Genomic DNA, 21,495 nt, shown 5'->3' with positions numbered 1-21,495 from the left:
AATAGCAATGAGGACCTTCAGAGGACAAGTAGGATATATATCAATTGGAGACTTGGGCGGAGAGATGGCACTTGGAGTTTAATCTGGACAAATGTGAGGTAATGCATTTGGAAGGTCTAATACAGTTAGGAAATATACAATAAATGGCAGAACCCTTAAGAGTCTTGTTAGGCAAAGGGATCTGGGTGTACAGGTACACAGGTCACTGAAAGTGGCAATGCAGATGGAGAAGGTAGTCAAGAAGGCAAATGGCACGCTTGTCTTCGTTGGGCGCGGTATTGAGATTAAAAATTGGCAAGTCATGTTGCAGCTTTACAGAACCTCAGTTAGGCTGCACTTGGAATATGGTGTTCAACTCTGGTCGCAACACTACCAGAAGGATGTGGGGGCTTTGGAGAGGGTACGGAAGAGATTTACCAGGATGTTGCCTGGTATGGAGGACATTAGCCAAGAGGAGAGGTTGGAGAAACTTGGGTTTTTCTCACTGGAGTGACAGAGGTTGAGGGGAGACCTGATAGAAGGCTACAAGATTATGACAGGCATGGACAGAGTGGATAGTCCAAAGCTTTTTCCCAGGGTGAAAGAGTCAGTTACTAGGGGGCATAGGTTTGAGGTGCGAGGGGCAAGGTTTAAAGATGTACAAGGCAGATTTTCTTTTTACACAGAGTTGTGGGTGCCTGGACCTCTTTGCCAGGGGAGGTAGTGGAAGTGGATACAGCAGTGACTTTTAAGGGGCGTCTTGACTAATACATGAATAAGATGGGAACAGAGGGATGTGGTCCCCAGAGCGGGGGGTTTTAGTCAAGTCGGGCAGCATGGTTGGCACAGACTTGGAAGGCCGAAGAGCCTGTTCTTGTGCTGTAATTTCTTTGTTCTTTGTTCAAATCAACTTCCAAATGGTGTCAGTGATCCCTCTTTCCTGCTAGTTACTCACCACTGTCCCATAGTGACTTCTGCATTGCCCTTAATCCCTCTTGAAGATTTCCCACTGACCAACAGGGGCAGCACGGTGGTAGAACTGCTGCCTCACTGCACCAGGGATCTGCATTAAATTCAAGCCTCAGGTCACTGTTTGTGTGGAGGCTGCACGTTCTCGCTGTGTCTACATGGATTTCCTCCGGGTGCTCCAGTTTCCTCCCACAATCCAAAGATATGCGGGTTAGATTGATTGGCCATGCTAAATTGTCTCTGAGTGTCAGGGGGATTAGCAGGGTAAATGTGTGGGGTTGGGGTGTGTGGCTTGGGTGAGATTGTGGTCGGTGCAGACTCGATGGGCTGAATGGCCTCCTTCTGAACTGTAGGGATTCTATGAGATCATCACAGGAGTACGGCAAGGCTGCATACTCTCCCCATTTCTTTTCCTCTTGGTTACTGATTTCATCTCAAGGATGGTAATGCTGGATGCAGATTTTGATATCCTGTATCAACACGATCAGGCGATGAACCAGATTTCATAAATGATATCGCTTTGCTGGCCAAATAACCATTTGCATTCCAAGTGTTGCCAGCAATCAGCTGCAAGAAGACCAAGAGAGTAGTGACTGGATGGCAACAATCTCCTTCTTTCTATCACCATCAGCCAACAGAACATTGACTACTTCTCCCACCCAGAAAGCAACGCCCAAGTACAGGGGCTGAGGGGGGGAACTCTAAACGTTCATAGTGCCATCTGCAACCTATGCCAATGAGACATGGAAGAGGACAGCAGTGGTGTTACAAGTTGGATGTCTTCCACTAGCACTGCCCACCTAATACCCTGGGCAGCTCGTGGAAAAACAACAGCAAGGATTAAGAAGTGATACGGAGATGCCTGCAGGACATAGTGATAGAAAGACAACTGAGACTCGTAGATATGCATTTCACCTCTTAGACATATGCCCTACCAGCAGAAGTCGAACACAGAGCTGACCAAAGAAGAGCTGGTGAATTACATTATAGAAAAATATTCAACAGCAGGACACCACCTGGGTTGGAATTAAATAAATTGCGATGGTTTAGAGACAGTGATGGACTCTTACTGCCCATTATCTCACATAGGAGTAAAGGAACCAAGTCTAAGTCTAAATCTGCTCAATTATCTCAACCCAGGAGCTAATCTAGTGAACCTCTGTTGCACTCCCTCTTGGGTAAGAATATCCTTCCTTAGGTAAGGAACTCCAGTGTGGCCACACTAATGCTCTGTGGAGTTGTAGTAAGTTTTTTTTATTCTTATAGACCAATCTCTGACAAATAATTTATATGCTTGTTATGTAACTTTAATCTTTTGATGTGAAGTATTCAGTTAAATGATTGAAACCACATCAAGGACAAAATGATGGTACCCACGTTATATGTTTTCAATGGGAAAGAATAAAACCACTCTATTTTTAGCTAGTAATGGAGGAACTGGGAATTTGTTAAAGGGAGATTGAGTGTACAGTAGAGATATGTTGAAGCTGACACCACACATGTTTTGCAGAAAGCTCTCCCACGCTCTCAGTTAAACAAGGCTACATGGAGGTGAAAGACTTGGAGAGAAAAAAAAACAAATCCTGGAACAGATTAGTGGCAGTCGGAAACATATGATCATCATTTTTTTTTAAACTCCAATTAACTGCTCCTTGTCGATTGAGATTCCAACAGAGCACATCCATTAATAGACCAGTGTCGAATGTTGTGTCATTAGAATGTAGCTGTTCTGCAATAGTCATTTATATCAAATAATATTGAATTTTATAGAAAATGATAAACAAGACACTTCATCAAGCCAGAGATCTCCGATGCCCAAGAATAGCATTGTGATATCAACTGCAAAAAATGATAAAGTGTGCCTTCAAAAATATGGATTGTAGAAGAATAATGTAAGGTTATTTTGGTGTGGTGAGAATCTAAACAGCTTAAATTACCATATACACACCAGGCAAGTTTCTGACTTCGGGTACAATGTCAACCTGGGTGCAACCCGCACTAGCTTTCAGGAGTTTTTTTGCTTGCGTTTCTGCTGATTCTCATCTGCATTTCACCAAATGTACTGTTGCCACGAAGCAGCACAACAGCTTTTAATTTCTTTTGAAAAACAGTACTGTAAAAAGTATTCCTCTACGTATTTAAGTGATATAACCTGGTGTACATCCAAAAATGAATTAGAACATAGAACCCTACAGTGCAAAAACAGGCCCTTCAGCCCATCGAGTCTGCACCGACCACAATCCCCCCCAGGCCCTAGCCCTACATATTTACCCGCTAATCCCTCTAACCTACACATCCCAGGACACTAAAGGGGCAATTTTTTTAGCATGGCGAATCAACCTAACCCGCATATCTTTGGACTGTGCGAGGAAACCAGAGCACCCGGAGGAAACCCACGCAGACATGAGGAGAATGTGCAAACTCTACACAGACAGTGACCTGAGCCAGGAATCGAACCCAGGTCCTTGGAGCTGTAAAGTGGCAGTGCTAACCACTGTACTGCTGTGCCGCCCCAATTATTTATCACAAAAAAAGTTTAAAATCAGTGTCTGTCCAGTACCTGTGAAGACTATAACTTACTGAAAATTACTTCTTAAAGTAATAAAGTTGACACGTCCCTTCATCGGTAAAAGCTCATAAAAAATATATCTATTAGTATCCCTGCATCTCAAAAACTCAGCTTCAGTTTAAGATGCTCCTTGAAACAGATGCAATTGATGGAAACTTGCCATGGTGATTAAGTTAATTTGGGGCATGGCCGATTGGTGGGCATAGCTTGTTTTTAGTGGTGTAAGGTTAAAAGAGGACATCAGCTGGAGGGTTGAGCAGTAAACGTCAGCGCCACTATTTATTGCAGAAGCATGTGTGTTGGACACCATTTGATCCTCAAGTGACACTAAGAGACTCAACTTCACACTCCATGTCTTAATCCTTGTTAAGGGTTCGCTGCATTGCTCAGCAGCAGAGCGCTCCATTTCAGAGCACAGCAAAAAAAGAAATTAAGCTCAGTCTGTCTAGCAAAAATTTAAGTCATGGAGTGGTAGAATGTGCAGCCTACATTCTTCCTTTAGCTGAAAGAATGGGGCAAACAATGCATGACCTGAGAAGGAACAATTCTAAACAATAAGTACAACTAGTTCAAGCTTCCTTTTATGTATCTGAATAATTATTTTGATAAAGGAAGATGAATTCATTTCATAAGTTCGTTATACTAACATCACAGTAAATCTGATTTGAAGCATCATAAAACTTCATTGGAACTAATTGGAACATCATCAAAATAGGTTACTATTTAAGTATTAATCATATAATAAAACTTCAAAACTTGAAGGATGTCGCAAATTTCAAATAGGCAAACGTGGGCATTGCCCCATAACTTTTTTAAGCAATGTGATACCACTTCCTTTCAAAAGGGAGATAACTTAACCCAATATATAGAGTCACAGATGCTTGAAAAACATGCTGAGTTGTACAAAGTTGAGAACAGTTGTTATCTTTACTTCTACTGATTTTCTTTCAGGCTTCACCTACAGGTTATTTTGTACCAAGCTGTGCCAGTCAGTAAAAGCTTCTTGATTCAGCCTCAGCCTTGTTTCCTCATTGGTCAGCTCCAAGTAACAACACGTACAAAAATACATGGGATCACTGGTTGGCACGCTCAAGTCACCTAACCAAAGTTCCCTTGCTGCAATTTCCTTCATCTGGCAACATATCCACAGCACGTGGAAACTGAGAGTAGGAATAATGGGTATTTTCCAAAGTGGCAGGCAGTAACTAGTCAGGTCCTGCAGGGACCTTATCCAATTCAGACAGAGAAGCAGAATGGCAGCGTATTACTTAAATGCGGCTAGGTTGGGAAATTCTGATGTACAAAGGGACCTGGATATCCTTGTGCCCATCGCTGACAGCAACTATGCAGGTGCATCAAGCAGATAGGAAGGTATATTGGCCATTAAAGTTTATTTATTAATGACACAAGTAGGCTTACATTAACACTGCAATGAAGTTACTGTGAAATCTGCCAGTTGCAACAGTCCAACGCCTGTTCGGGTACACTGGGGGAGAATTTAGCATGGTCAATGCACCTAACCAGCATGTCCTACAGGCTGTGGAAGGAAATAGGTGCACCCAGAGGAAACCCACGCAGACAGGAGGAGAACGTACAAACACCGCACAGACAGTGACCCAAGCCGGGAATCGGATCCAAATCACTGGCACTGTGAGGCAGCAGGCTAACCACTGTGCAAGAAGACTTGAGTAAAGGAGCAAGAATGTCTTACTGAAGCTTACAGGGTCATGGTGAGACCACACCTGGTGTATTGTGTACAGTTTTGATCTGCTTATCTAAGAAAAACTATACTTGCCATAGACAGACTGCAACAAAGCTCCACCAGACTGATTTCTGGGATGGCAGGATTGTTGAATGAGGAGAGATTGGGTCAACTGGGCCTGTATTCACCTGAAGTTTAGAAGAATGAGATGGGATCTCATTGAAAAATATAAAATTCTGACAGGGCTGGACAGAGTGGATGCAGGGATGATGTTTCCTGTGGCTGGAGGGTCTGGAACAAGGAGTCATAGTCTCAGGACATGAGGTAGTCCATTTAGGACTGAGATGAAGAGGGACTTCTTCACACACAGGGTGCAAACCTGAGGCATTCTCTACGACAAAAGGTTGCAGAGGCCAAATCACCAAATATATTTTAATTATTGACCCTAATAATCACATTTGAATTTGATGTTTTCAAGTTTCCTTTGTACTTTGATTTTGTTCAGGCTGCTCCCCCTCCTTTTGGGGGGCTGCTCCTTTTACTTTGTCCTGATTTAACTTGAGTTTGTTTATTTGGTCTGACCTTAAAAGAGGCCAAATATATTTAAGAAGAAATTATATGGCTCAGAAGATATCAAGAGGTATGCAGAAAAGTGCGGGAGTATGGTGTTGAGATAGATCAACCGTGATCATATTGAATAATGTAGCAGGCTTGAAAGGCCAAGCGATCTAATCCTACCCCCCATTTTCTATGGAGTTTCCATACAATCCTCAGCTTTACCTGATAAATATGTTTCACTACAATAAGGACTGTATGCACCAATGTGTTAAATACAGTTTTTATAACCCAATTCAGGAATGGTGATAAGGCCAGTCAGTATTCACACACCGAAAATGCAAATTAATTTATTCTTAAATGAGCTCGTTTCACAAAATAAATCCCAACAATTTCAAGTCACTCTCTCTTTCCGAGGACAGGCTGAGACAGGAAAGCTATATTGAATACATTACACAGATTAATGCAGTTGTTTTGACTAGACTGAAGGCAAGGTAACTGTATGAACATGCAACATGTGTTTACTTTGAGAAAGATGGATGTAGCTTGAAGACACTGGAGAAAGTATACAGGGCACCAAGGAAAAGATTAGCAGCTTCACCCAACACAACCAGGCACTGGTGTGAAAGTTAGAGACAAATTAACAGATACCTTACCTCTTCCTGATATAGACAAAGGCAATTTAGTGAAGAGAGTTCAATTGTGCTACATTTTACTTTAATCCGTTACCCAAAAACTAACAGAAGTGTGTTTTGAAGCCACTACATAAATTTGTAGCTAATTATTATGCATGTCACCTGACTACCTCCCTTGAATTTAACACATGAGTAAAGGAACATGAAATTTGTTATCAGCTTCTAGATCACTAGAAATTGGTTGTTGCAAACTGGGCTCTGGTAACTCTCCCAGTCAAAGGGAGGGAAATGGAAGTGATCAAGAGGCAGCAAGCAACTTCAGTTTTCAGGGAAACATTTTTAACAATTGTAACCTTGCAATGATGGTACTTTAATGATCATTGATTATGTTATACTCTCCACATTTTTCCTGAGAATGATTATTCAGAAAGGAAGAATCAGTAGAACAGTGTAGATTACATCTATAAGCAATATAATGAACTTGAATGGAATTTCATTTAAGAAGTAAGCTTTTTCCCCAAACAGGAAAAATGTGCCAGTTTAGAATATAAATACTTACTTCTTAAACATATAGAAAAGTGTCAATGCAGTTAAAGGAATAAACATTCTTTAAAACAAAACTATAAAACTTCTTCTTAGTTGATGCAACAGGATGGTGTAACAATTATGGGCATTGCAACATGGAGAAATCAGTTGCTAATTTCAAAAGAAGGATAGAAATCCCATGGTATTAATATTTCAAACTGCAATAGCTTCCCTATTTGCCACATCTACAATGGCACAAATTAATTTTTATCTGTTTGAAACTCACATCAATGTATGTTTCCCCTGAGAGGCTTTTGGTTTAGTAGATACAACATGCTTGCAATTGGAGAGCAGGATGTTTTAGTGACAGACCAATCACTGAGTGCCATCAGTCACTAATCAGCTGACAGGAAACACATCTCACAGGTTGGTTCAAATAATCTGTCGCATATTTTTGTTCTCTTTTCAGAAATAGTTTGGTTGCAAATTTTAGGGACCATTCAAATTGCCAACTTAAGTAAATATATACATACAATCTGTTTCCATTTATAGACTGATCAGAAAATCAACCACAGTTGCACACTTCTCAATTAGCTAAGTCTTTCAACAGTATAAACAATGGAAACTTAATTCATTCAACTATGGAGTGCACAACAATCAGCAGCAAATCCAACAAGCCAATTTCTTAACTGGAGCAGGAGTGTGATATCATTGTGGTGAAGCAATTTGGGTAGGGCAAGGCAACTTAGAAACATTCTCCAGAGACCAACACAGTGCCAAGTTGACAAAAAGCATATGGTTTGAACATTATGTAGAGATGGAATCATATTTAAATTAGCAGCAAGGGACAGATATAGAGAAGAAGTTGAATAGTCTTTGTTAAGGAACAATGCAAGAAAAGTTTTACTCAAATTTACTAAATTTTCAAAAGCTCTTTTGTTAAATAACCCTCACATTCCTCCTACTGTTACGTTTAAAGGCAAGTTTCATGTATAATTTTTGGTCAGTTACCAGGAAGTACAGATGTACGACCATTGGGAAAAGAGCAGTGGGAGATGAGTAAAAATTCATTTAAGGATACAGCAAGTCACTGTCATTAAGCATGCATTTGCTGAAAGGGTGGGGGAAGTACATTCAACAATAACTTTCAATAGGGAATTAGATACATCACAGAATGGTTACAGTAAGAAAGAAGCTGTTCAGCATGAAAAGGAAAATATTACAATGCCATAGGGAAAGACCAAGGGTGGAGGATTAATTGGTTAGCTCTTACAAAAATCCAACACAGGCTTGAATGTCCAGGTGGCCTCTCTCTGTGTTGTAAGACTTGTGGGTGAACAGCAGAACAGGGTTTCAGCTTACCCAGAAGAAACCTTGAAGATCATGAGAACAGCCTTTTGAAGTGATAATGTTCCAAATGCCAATTCCAAAGGTAAATAATGCATTGCAAAGGTCATTTGGTCTATTTCATTTCACTCGTTCATCCATCCCCCAAATAGCTATAGCCCATGAACTGAAATATGACTTCATATGCCTAAAGCCCTTAGGCTCAAAGAGAGAATTTTCAGAGGTGGGGGGGTGGTTCGGGGAGGTGAGCACAAATGTTAATGGGATAAGATAAATGAAAGAATTACTGCAGTGCAGAAGGACACTCTTTGGCCCATCAAATCTGCAGTGACTCTCCAATAGAACATCCCAACCAGCCTCTATCCGCGTAACCCCACATATTTGACCCGCTAATCCCCCTAACCTATACTTCTTCGTGTTACTAAGGGGAAAATTGGCATGGCCAATCAACCTAACCTGCACATCTTTTGGCTGGGGGAAGAAATCAGAGCACCCAGAGACCACACAGATGCGGGAAGAACGTACAAACTCTACACTGACAGTTGCCCAAGGCTGGAATCAAACCCGGGTCCCTGGCGTTGTGAGGCAGCAGTGCTAACCACTCTGCCACTGTGCTGCCCAAGAACCATATTACCAGGCAGAGGTCATGAAGGTGCAGCAGATTCACAGTTATCAAGGTCAAATTGTAGAGAGCCATCATGAGGCAATGGAATTGTGGTCAAGGCCAGGACATTGGGCTGATTTAAAAGGATAGCAAGGTCATATATTGGTTTGGTTTGTGTTTTAAGAGATTATTTTATCTGAATATATTCAGAAATGACAATTGTTTTGGGCAACCTCTCAAATGTGTGAGATCTGAAGAGATGGTGCAAGCCAATTAGAATACCCAAAGTTATGCATGTATTCTATCATTTACACCATATTTTAAAATCCCTACGTGTACAATTGTGCTTTGAGATTCAGCAAAAAGTGAGCTACATTACGTAGGGAGAAATTATCAGCATAGTTCAAATCATTACCACACCTAACGTTTGTGGAGCAAGGGTAGGCCATCAAGTCTGTTTTGCTATTGACTATGATTATGTTTAATGTTCAGCTTCAACTCCACTTTCCTGTCCACTCTAATATCCCTTTATTTTCCTAACAGACCAAAGATATGTCTTTCTCAATCTTAGTTGGATTTTAATCCCTCATGATTCTCCAATGTATTTTCTCTGCTAATAATGATCTTAAGTTCCTCATTCACACCATCTAATCAGTTACCCTCCAGTTCTGGTGTGCAACTTGTGTCTTCAACTGTGAGGTCAGACACAAAATATTTGTTCAATGCCTCTGCCATTTCCTCTTTCCCTGTGATAATTTCTCCTGTCTCTGCTTCTAAGGGACCAATGTCTACTTTAGCTTCTCGCTTCTTATAGATTTGTAAAAGCTCTTGCAATCTGTGTTTATATTCCATGTGCCTTGCTACATTTGTTCTTTCCTGGAATGTCTAGCTGTTCATGGTTATGGTTACACTGCATGCACCATGTCCAAGAAGTCAGCAGCCCATTCTTCCTCTTTCTTTTCAAAAGATGTGTATTGTTTCATTTGCTCAGAATGAGACAATTATTTATATTCTTCAGGAAGTTTGCATTCATGTGCGTTATTTTCTGCTGACGTTGCACTGTATTTATAAGTGGATGAAATTAAAATACTTCCACTCTATGTATGCCAGAGGATTGTTGATAGTTGAATGAATGGCTTCATGTACACAATCGGTGATGCTCTTCACTTTGCAGAAGCCATCCATCACTGTGATAAAGGGGTAGTTGGTTCTGCTGTTGTGCACAATCATAAATATTGAAACAAGACTCCATTTATATTCCCGATAAGTTATGGGCATTAAGAACAATAAGTGAGTCCAATTAGCTCCCCTATGGGGCACTGAAAGTTGAGAGAGGTGATGAGCTTCACTGCCACTGGTTGTCAATATTGGTGTTTAACTCTGCAGATTTGTGTGTGTCATGAAACATACAGCCTTCCCTGGGGTTAAGCATCATTTTGTGCTATTCCTTTATTGGTCAGTAACATCTATCTATGCAACTCCAATGTTCCCTGCATTTACAGACTGTCCTGCTGCAACAAAAGGCACTGCACCCATACACTTAAGGCTGAAAACTATTTAGTAATGTTTACTTTTACCAGATCTCACAGAATTATAGAATCCTTATGTCCAGAAGAGATCATTCAGCCCATCGAGTCAGCACCAACTCTCTAACAGGCCGTCACACCCTATTTCACAACCCCACACATTTCCCAACCCCACACATTTCCCATGACTAATCCATCTAACCTATACTATAACATCACTCTTCTATTAAGACATCTTAGCATGGAAGCAACAATCAATATAATAGTCCACTAATACTTTCTAATGCTCTGCCTCATGCCATTGACAACCAACATATGAATCTCATTCTTTTGCTGCCATTTTCTGGCAAGATGTGCACAAGGATCACATGTCAGAACTAAATAATATTGCCACAGTATTAAATGTAATATCAATGTCAGAACTAAATAACATTGCCACAGTATTAAATGTAATATCAGCAGTGCTTTACTCCCTTTTTATGTATTGCTGTGCAGAATATCATATGATCTTCTATGATGAGGTTAGAAACTGGCATGTGTTCTACCCATTTTTCAGGTGCAAAATGGCAACAAAGCGGTGGGATAGTCTGTGCCAATCTGTGCAGTTCCTTTTTTCAAGTGCCCTGTGGCAGTTGCCTGAAATAGGGATTAAGTCCCTGAAATATGTCCTTGGTGGGTCTAACATTTGTTTGTTAATGATGAATAGGACAGGTTCAGGCAAAGACCAAAATCAATGTCTTGGGTTCCATGATATTTCACAGACATTAAAAAAAATACAAATAATAATAAATGTATCGTGAGACTTTATTTCAAGAGAAAAATCCACAAATCATAAGGGCTTTGCTAACCTGCAGAGAGATCACAAAATGGCTCAGTAATGCTGAACATTATGAGAGTGAAATAAAGAAATGCATCAGATAATGCAAGGTTCCTGAAATTATTAAAATGTACTTCTGTGCTAAAATGTGTCCTCTGTGAACAATGTGCTAATCATCTTTGAGGCAACACTGAAAATTGTCTCAAATGAATTTTGACAACAGGAGTCAGGAATTCACTTCTCATGCATTGCAGTGAGGTGAGTTCTTGCAAGCTGTGCCCAGCATATCCTCTAATTCTATCTTTTACTCTTGTTTTATGCTTCTAAAACTCTATTCTAGCTCTTCTAAATTCTCTAACAATGACCTCATAAGTTGATCTTTCTCTACACCCTAGCTATGACTGTAACACTACATTCTGCACCCTCTCCTTTCCTTCTCTGTGAATAATATGCTTTGTCTGTCTAGCTCGATTTGATTTGATTTGATTTATTATTGTCAGAAGTATTAGAAAAACAGTGAAAAATATTGTTTCTTGCATGCTATACAGACAAAGTATTCCTTTCATTGAGAAGGAAAGATGAGGGTGCAGAATATAGTGTTGCAGTCATTGCTGGGGTGAAGAGAAAGATCAAGCTAATGCAAGTTAAGTCCATTCAAAAGTCCAATGGCAGCAGGGAAGAAGTTATTCTTGAGTCGCTTGGTATGTGACCTCAGACTTTTGTATCTTATTCCCGGTGGAAGAAGGTGGAAGAGAGAATGTCCAAGATGCATGGGGTGCTTAATTATGCTGGCTGCTTTGCAGAGACAATGGTAAGTGTAGACAGAGTCAATGGATGGGAGGTTGGTTTGCATGGTGGATTGGGCTACATTCCCGACCTTTTGTAGTTTCTTGCGGTATAGCGCACAAGAAACAATGCTATTAACTGTATGGTAATACATGTGACATTAATAAATCAAACATATAAAAGCACAAATGCCACTCCCTCAAATATCTATTCAGTGTGATTCAGTGATAATATGATAAGTTAATTATGAAGAGAGATGTCAGTCTCCATAACTTAGATCACTTGCACACACCTTATTAAAGGCAGCACCCACAGTCTAGGAAATCACCAATGAACTTCAGCTTTTGCCACCTATTATTTTCCCTTACCCTCGCTCCCTTCCCCTTACATGGCTGAATTTATTATTAGCTATATTTACAGATTTACTTTAACCAATTGTGTACCAAACAGTACCGAAGCTGCAAAAGAATAATCTAATCTTAATACTGTAGAAAGATTATATTCCCATGTGTTCTGTGTATAGGCTCGTGGTTGCTACCATTTGAGAGATATGTAATAAAATTAAATAAGCTCAATACCAGTGATGTTTACATGACATCTCCTGATTTTTATAAGAAGCATTTTTTTTTAGATTTTGGTGATGAATGAAGTGTGTGTGTTTATATACAAAGGCTTCCTTCATCACAGCCAAAAATGTTTGGTCCTCCACCCTGGTAAAGGAGTAAAATTTTCCTGAACTGCAATGCAGCCTGATGAGACAGCCTTGTAAATGCTTCTACTGTTACAGATGTCTGAAAACTACGCGTTATTTTGAGAAAGGAAAAAATAATGTCTGTTAGAATGACAATATTTGTCCTGTGTTTCATGATGACATCAACAACTGCATTCCTTTGACAGCACCTTCCAAACCCACAAGGTCTATCATCTAGAAGGGACAAGGGCAGCAGATACATGGGAACACCACCCTCCTGACTTGGATCTATATTGCCGTTCTTTCACTGTCACTGTGTCATATCTTGGAACTCCCTCCCTTATAGTGCTGTGCGTACACTTGCACTACAGGGTGCAGTGGTTTCAGAAGGTGGTTCACCAACATCTTCTCAAGCGCAATTAGGCATGGGCAATAAATGTGGGCCTAGCCAATGATGCCCACATCTCACGAACAAATCAAAAAATACAGTTCCACAGGTACCAGCAGCCAATTGGCCATTGTTTTCATGCACATCTAACCAATGACATCAATGTGTAGCATTCCTGACATGTCCAATCTTTTCACCCAGCGTCTGCATACACTTATTTTCCAGCAGGAGTCACTCACCAAAAATCAAGAGTGGGGAACCCCTGCTGCTCTTAATCTCCCTGCCTGGAAGAGTGATCTGCTGACTGTGCCAAGATCACCAAATTCAGCACAGGCCAAAGAGCGAATCTCAGACAGTCCTCATTTGTACGGCTTGGGAACTCCCTTCCTAACAGCACTGTCTGTGTCCCTTCACCTCAGGGACTGCAGCGATTCGGAAAGGCAATTCGCCACCAACTTCTCACGAGCAATTAGTATTGGGCAATAAATGCTGGCCTAGCCGGCGATGCACACATCCTACGAAATCATTTTTGAAAAAGAACCAGCCCACTTGTTGCTTTTAACCAACTGAGCAATTAAAGCCATTGAGAACAGCAGCGTTTAAAAAGTACACCCACACTTGCTGCAGTTCTGCATTGTTCTACAGTAGCATACCGGCAACGCAATAATATTGACAATAATTATCCAATGGATGGTATCACATAACTCCCTAGCAGCAGAGGTGAAAGCATATATCTAGCAATGAGGATAGACGCAGAATGAGAGCTCCTATTTAGCTGGAGTCTCTCGTTTAATAAGATGATGCTTAAATTGCCCCTTAGTGTCCTGGATAGTTAGAGGGATTAGTGGATAAAATATGTAGGGATATGGGGGTGGGATTGTGGTCGGTGCAGACCCGATGGGCCGAATAGCCTCCCTCTGTACTGTAGGGTTTCCGTGATTTTGATGCGTCCCAACATACTGAGTGGGTAATACGTTGGACACGAAGTCACAACATACTCAAGATAACCGTTTTAGCAGCAAAATAAATCATTCTAATTTCCAGAGAAACAAAGGGGAAATATTGAAAATGATTCCCCTTCATATTCATTTATATGATTTTATTTTCTATTTACTTACTGTATTTTTTCTCTACCGATGTACCCACATTTCGAGCTATATCCATGTATTTTTGGTTACAATGATAGGACTTGTACCTGGCAGGTTAGAAGCACCATGTGTACACATCACACTCCCTGGTCAATGTCGGATGCAAAAAAAAGTATTGTCGGGTTCAATTCAAAGAGCGAGGTGAAAAAAAGGACAAAGTATCTCACTGAAGATAGTGATTCTCAACTTCTCGCTGAACTCTTAACTATTCTCCAAACCACCGCCAATTAATTACTTCGCTCCATTAAACATAACCGCTGTAAAGTATGGTCTAGCCTGCAAACTGTACACAGCAGAGTTTAAAAATAAAATAAGGATTTACAGTGTAAATGAAGTCACATTCTTTTAACACGGACATCTATACTGACAGCAACAAGGCAAATGGAGTTGATAAGAAAGCGAAAAAGCAGTGCAGAGACAGAGTCCCCCCAGGCAATGGAAAGTGACACAGATATCCAGACAGGCTTTCTGCAACACTGCTGCTGTCAGTTTCACCTTACCTCCATTTTTCTTCTCCCCCCTCAAGAAGATCTCTCAAGCAAAGTTATCTCGGTCTGTAACTGATGCCAGGGAGATAGCGATCTTGTTCTCTCCGCTCAGATCACAAAGTCGCGCCCTGGAAGAACACTCATGCTAAGCCACTCTTGTCGCAGCTTCATACATCCCAATGACACAACTCAGTGGTCAGTGGCTGCTCTGGACCTGGCAAGGTCTACCATTAGACACGAGGGGGGTGTCTGTGCGGCGGAGGCATCAGAGTCAAACTCCAAACAGCTTGCTTCTGCCCAGATTCCCGCAATCTGCAAACATTACATTGCGTTTTAGAACGCGACCCGGGGCTTTTATTCCAGTCGGTGGGAGCACACAGTGAATTAAGCAGTCACGGTGCAGTTAGAGAACCCTTTCTGGAACAAGAGAGAGAATCGCTGGGTTCCTCTGACCAGCGTGTCTATGTCAGATTCTTTGCGAGGCGTTCCTCTTGGCAGCGGAGTGAGAGAGAGAGAAAAAAAGTGTGTATTTTGGTCAAAGTTTCTGCCAACAGTCACAACACACTCGCTGATTGATGCAACTATTAAGTAAATAAAAATATAAAAAAAGTTTGCGTGTTTTTATAAGGTTGCGATGAGTTATAGTTTTAAAATGATCTCGACCATCCCTGATAATATCAGATATGTTGCATAGCCGCTATAGTTAGGAATACATAACTTTTTTTAAAAAAAATACACTTAATATGAAATATTTACAGTGCAGTTAATTCGGTCTTCCCTGCGTTAGTTATTTATTTTCTAAACTCTTTAACAGATAAATACATCACTGTGTAACGTCTGATGTCAGATTTTTAATTTTTTGCTCTGAAAGTTTGATTTCTTTAAATGGTACTTTTCACTGTACTTTCCAGCACTTCCTCTTTTTCATTTTTTTTGACATGAGAAGATCGGTTGTTGTGTTGCTGGAAGGAAGCCATTGAACGGAAATCAAGTCAGCTTTCGGGCGAGTGAAGGAAACGCGCTGTAATGAAGATAACATCAGCAAATTGAAATGACCCCTAGGCAGGAGAGCTGTCAGACGATGGCCAACGCTTAATAAGTGGTATCGCCTCGCACAGTATATCACAAGCAGGGTTATATAGATTCATAGAAAAGGTCGTTGGAAAACCAGGCCAGAGTATTCAGCGTGCGCACAGAATTAAGTCCCAGACAGACAATTTTTTTTGTTCTTGTTGCAAATACATGTTTATTCATACAATATCTGAAAGGCACATGGCAAAACATTTCATATCAATAAAATAAGAAGTCTCACAACATCAGGTTAAAGTCCAACAGGTTTATTTGGTACCAAACGCCACTCGGTGCTACCAGATAAACCTGTTGGACTTTAACCTGGTGTTGTGAGACTTCTTACTGTGTTTACCCCAGTCCAACGCCAGCATTTCCACATCATGACTAACAATAAAGTGCAACGATCCCGTCTTCTCCAGATGGTCTCTGAGGTGTGGAACTGTAACTGGAACTGTGGGGGGGGGGGAATTTTTGTCTAAAAGTTAATTTGTTAGTCACAAGTAGGTTTGCATTAACACTGCAATGAAGTTAATGTGAAAATCCCCTATTTGCCACACCTGTTCAGGTACACTGAGGGAGAATTTAGCATGTCCAATGCACCTAACCAGCACATCTTTGAACTGTTGGAGGAAAACGGAGCACCTGGAGGAAACCCACATCGACACAGGGAGAAGGTGCAAACTCCAGACAGACAGTGACCCAAGCTGGGAATTGAACCTGGGCTGCTGGCACTGTGAGGCAGTAGTGCTGACCATTGTGCAACCATGCATGTTGCTCCAGATTCATTTTGAGTCTCCTATTTCTGAGCTAAGCATGGTGGTGCGGACTTTTCTCTGTGGGATGCTCAGAGTGTTTACATTTACTGTGATATGTGGGTCAGTTCGGAAGCACAAGCTAAATCTTTAAACAGCAGCTAAACAACAACAGTTGATATTTATTTTTTGCCTTGAAGGTCCACAGCGTTTCACATGAGTGTTTAAAAATAAAACAAAATGTGTGCCACCAGAGACTTTGCCTGAGCAAGGAGACAATGCAACAATACCTGTGCCACATCCTCGCAGACCTGGCACCTCATAGGGGAGGAGGACAACCTCCTCCAGTGACCGTGAAGGTCGCAGCAGCCCTGAACCTTTTTGATCACTGGATCATTCTAGGGCTCAAGAGAGTAATCTCTCAGTCACCAGCTAACAAGCACATTTGGGAGGTCACTGGTGCCCTGTACCCTCAGGCATCCAACTGTGTCCATTTCCATCTGAGCCAGGCCCAACAAGATGCCTGGGCTATAGGCTTCGCCACCATCACTGGTGTGCCCCAAGTGCAGGGAGCTACAGAATTGACACCTCTGTTTCCACCTCTGGCAGGCTTCCTAAATTCCAGTTGTTTCCAGAGGTTAGCTTTGAATTTATTTCTCTTCACGGGTAGGTCAGTTGATGCTGCTACTGAACTGGACAAGGAGAAATTTCTTGTCATGGTCTCGTCACCCACACCCTTTAAAAGACCTACAACTAGTCCACCATTCAAACTTTTCTTTTCCAATGGGAACACAGCCAACCTTCCTCATAATTTAAATGGTGGCATAGTGGTTAGCACTGCTACTTCACAGTGCCAGTGACCTGGGTTCGATTCTGACCTTGGATGACTGTCTATGTGGAATTTGCTCATTCTCCCCGCGTGGGTTTCCTCCGGGTGCTCTGGTTTCCTCCCACAGTCTGAAAGATGTGTGGGTTAGGTTGATTGGCCATGGTAAATTGCTCTTTAGTATCAGCGGGATTAGCAGGTTAAATATATGGGGTTGGGGAGGATAGGGCCTGGGTGGGAATGTTGGCGATGCAGACTTAATGATCCGAATTGCCTCCTTCTGTACTGTATTGATTCTATGGTTCTATGGTTCTATCTGACCCCCCTCATTCAATCTGGTTGCTCTCTTCTGCAATCTTTGAAAAACTTCAAAAACCTATCTGTACAACGATGCCCAAAACTATACACAATATTCTAACTGTGGGTTTACTAAGTGGCTGGATTCCCTCACTACTTCAGATCAATATTGACCTTTTAATGCATCACAACTTCTGATGTGTTTTACTCAGAGTGGCCAATCATTACTTAAAAGAATGGTTGCAAATTCAACCAACTTGCAAGTCACCAAGTTTGCCGATGCTAAAGTATATGGGAAGTTTTTATTTTGAATGGTAGAACTCAATTGGACTCAAAACAAAAAAAGTGTTTGGCTAAGAATTGACACATTCCTCACGCCAAAATCAAGTTCAGTATGTATTGGATCTGAATTTCAATCTGTGTTGAAAAGTCAATAACCCTTAAATGTATTGCCTCCTATTTTCTCTGTAATATGTTTATATTGTGATAATAAAATGTAAGCATGCCTACATCAATGAAAATTCTGTTTTCAGAAATATTTAAGAGTTCAAGGTAATTTCCGTCATTTTCTTTGGAATATTCAACCCAACATTTCCTGTGAATTTGAGTGGTGACATATCTTTCCTTTTATAAATAACTTGTATCCCCTTTTGTTTCACTCAACCAAAATATAATAGCGGTATGAGAGCTATTTTGATTTTAACCTCTTTCTATTTGGATCTTAGAGTTTCCTGTTGCAATCATTAGGAAACAGACCATTGTAGGGTATAATTTATTAATAAGATGTTGTCATTAGCAAATAAACTGCAAGCTGAATCAGGGATTGGGGTGTATTTGACCAATGAAGCTCTAGATGCTGCCAAAGTGGGAAAAAAATAACTTTACACACGCTCAAAGCACACATCCTGTGGCAGCAAACCAGGCACAGAAATTCAAAAGGGTTTTTTATAACTTCTAACTTCTCCTCAAGCAGGAATTATACTTTGGTATTACTGTTAGGAAAAATGCAGAATTTGTGGAAGGCAAAATGTTGAGTTGTGTTTTGATGTGAATATTTAGGAGCCCCGTTATTCTATGCTATTTGCAGATCTCACAGATCATACAGTTGGTTAAACTTAATTCAACCATTGACAGCTGTGTGTAAAAACTATACAGTTAAATTAATTTATTAGTCACAAATAAAGCTTACGTTAACACTGCAATGAAGTTACTGTGAAAATCCCCAAGTCGCCACACTCCAGCGCCCGTTCTGGTCAATGCACCTAACCAGCACATCTTTCAGACTGTGAGAGGAAACCAGAACACCTGGAGGAAATCCACGCAGACATGGGGAGAACGTGCAAACTCTACACAGACAGTGACCGAACCTCGGTCCCTGGCACTGTGCGGCAGCAATGCTAACCACTGTGCCACCCAAAAGGGCTATTCGTTGAGAATGTTCCATTTTATTTGTTTTTTTATGATTCGTAGCACATAATCACAAGCATAACAGAGTGAAATTATATAAATGATAGAATAAAGTGCGGATATCACATGCAAATTCTTACCCACTGAATTAATTCCAAATATCACCCGGTGACAATGAGCAAAGTGAATACACTATGAAATTAGATTATATGGAACACAATATTCATTTTAGTCTACATGATAACTTAGGTTTAATTAGACATTCTCTGATAGAAATATCTTTCGGCACAGAAACATTGACCTAATGATCATTTTGTTGTAGTGACTGAATATTGTTGACTTCTAAGGGCAAATATAAATGGAGGTGGGCTGTTCACAGTAAATTTTCCATTGTCAGCTTATTTACAGAACTGTACATATGTTAATGTTAAACCAGTGAAGACTATTAAAAGAAGGGTGTCACAATAATGGAACTATAACTCTGAAAGCTTTTGGAAAGACTCAATCCATTACCAGTCTGTGATGGGGGAGAAATTTAAGAAGAATTTGGAACCACTGAAGGGTAAGTTGCAGACAGCCATCTGCAGGCAAGTAACTGACAATCCAACACCTGGTCCTCTGCTGCCTGTTGATGTGAAGGTGGTTCTGTCTGAGAGGTGCACCAGGGGATTGGTTCTGAATGTCATTCTATACCACCAAAAAAAAGCAAAGTTTATTTATTAGATGCGAGTAAGGCTTACATTAACACTGCAATGAAGTTACTGTGAAATTCCCCTACTCGCCACACTCCGGCGCCTGTTCGGGTCACTGCACCTACCTAGTCTTTCAGACTGTGGAAAGAAACTGGAGCAAGCACGCAGACACAGGGAGAATGTGAAAACTCCACACGCAGTGACCCATGCCGGGAATTTGACCCAGGTCCCTCGTGCTGCGATGCAGCTGCGCTAACCACTGTGTCACCATGCCACCCTATGTGTGTCATTCAACATTGATATTTGCCGGCAAAGAGATGAAGCCCTGAGCCAGGCTACAACTGCTCATTAGTATCGCTTTCCCAGCTCTGCGCTGCCTGATATCAGCAGGTGTCCTGGTAGAGGAATACATCTACCATTTTGTGACACACACCCTGGGAAGACAGCTTCCCTTGGACATTGCCAGATAGAAGAGCTGGGCCTAAAGAAATGGTAGTGACATTTTAGCACGTCCAGTTAGACAACACTATCTCTTCAGCAGCTTGACATGCATTCTTTCATGCAGTGCCACTGAAAGTAGGCTATACCCTGAATAGCTTCCAAGGAAACTATTACATGTACTGTCTCTTTGATGAAAGACACTTCCTCCAGCCCTAACGTGCCAAAGCAAGATGGTTTTAGTGGTGAGTGGATACAGAACTATAACTGTGCAGCCTGCAATCTTGCTTAGGTCCTCCTCATATCAGACAGGCGGGGATTCCCACTGGGGAACCCATAGATGCCATTATTGATGCTAGATAAGAAAAATAAATCACTTGTATTACTTGCTATACAGCTTCATTGAAGCTACAAACATGAGACTTGCACCCATTTTTCATATTTGGCTACACCCAAAATTCAGATAGATTGAGGGAATAATACAAATGGGAGTGAACTATTTGTAAGAAGAACTTGAACAGAACTCCATTGAGGTGGAGTGGCAGTTGGAACGCCTTTCACACTTCAGTAAGTCCTTGCTTTAAGTTCCCTGTTTAAGTCATTTTGATTGAACATTTTTCATGTTTTTAGTGTTGTGGATTTTCAGCAGTGATTTGATTTGATTTGGTTTATTATTGTCACATGTATTAGAATACAGTGAAAAGTATTGTTTCTTGTGTGCTAATCAGACCATTCATAGAGAAGGAAATGAGAGAGTGCAGAATGTAGTGTTACATTCATAGCTAGGGTGTAGAGAAAGATCAACTTAATGTGAGATAGGTCCATTCAAAAGTCTGACCGCAGCTGGGAAGAAGCTGTTCTTACGTTGGTTGGTACGTGATCTCAGACTTTTGTGTCTTTTTCCTGGCGGAAGAAAGTGGACGAGAGAATGTTCGGGCTACGTGGGGTCCTTAATTATGCTGGCTACTTTGCCGAGGCAACAGGAAGTGCAGACAATGTTGCTTTGTGCTGGGTGTAGCATAAGGTCGCATCATGGAGCAGTCTCTCCTGCTGGCAAACCCTGCCAGTCACTGCCAACTCTCCTACTGGCTGACCCTCCCATTGACTGACCGTCCCACTGACTGAACCTCCCCCAGGCTGACCCTCCTCCAGGCTGACCCTCCCACTGGCTGACCCTCCCACTGGCTCACCCTCCTACTGGCTGACCCTCCCACTGGCTGACCCTCCCACTGGCTCACCCTCCCACTGGCTGACCCTCCCACTGGCTGACCCTCCCACTGGCT

General features: G+C 41.3%; 1 protein-coding gene across 1 annotated transcript in view; it reads right to left on the bottom strand.

Annotated features, from left to right (window-relative positions):
* The window catches only part of LOC145353102 (uncharacterized), a 65,176-nt gene extending 49,943 nt beyond the window's left edge, over nucleotides 1–15,233 (bottom strand). The window contains exon 1 of the mRNA XM_080203466.1: nucleotides 14,742–15,233. Within this exon, the coding sequence (XP_080059592.1) occupies nucleotides 14,742–14,747 (6 nt within the window). The 5' untranslated portion in view covers nucleotides 14,748–15,233. The remainder of the gene's footprint in view (nucleotides 1–14,741) is intronic.
* Nucleotides 15,234–21,495: the final 6,262 nt, after the last annotated feature.

The sequence above is a fragment of the Carcharhinus amblyrhynchos genome, chromosome 15 (assembly GCF_965287045.1).
Source record: "Carcharhinus amblyrhynchos chromosome 15, sCarAmb.v2.hapA, whole genome shotgun sequence".
Classification (NCBI taxonomy): domain Eukaryota; kingdom Metazoa; phylum Chordata; class Chondrichthyes; order Carcharhiniformes; family Carcharhinidae; genus Carcharhinus; species Carcharhinus amblyrhynchos.
Note: the sequence above shows the minus strand (reverse complement) of the source record. Positions and strands in the feature narration are given on the sequence as shown.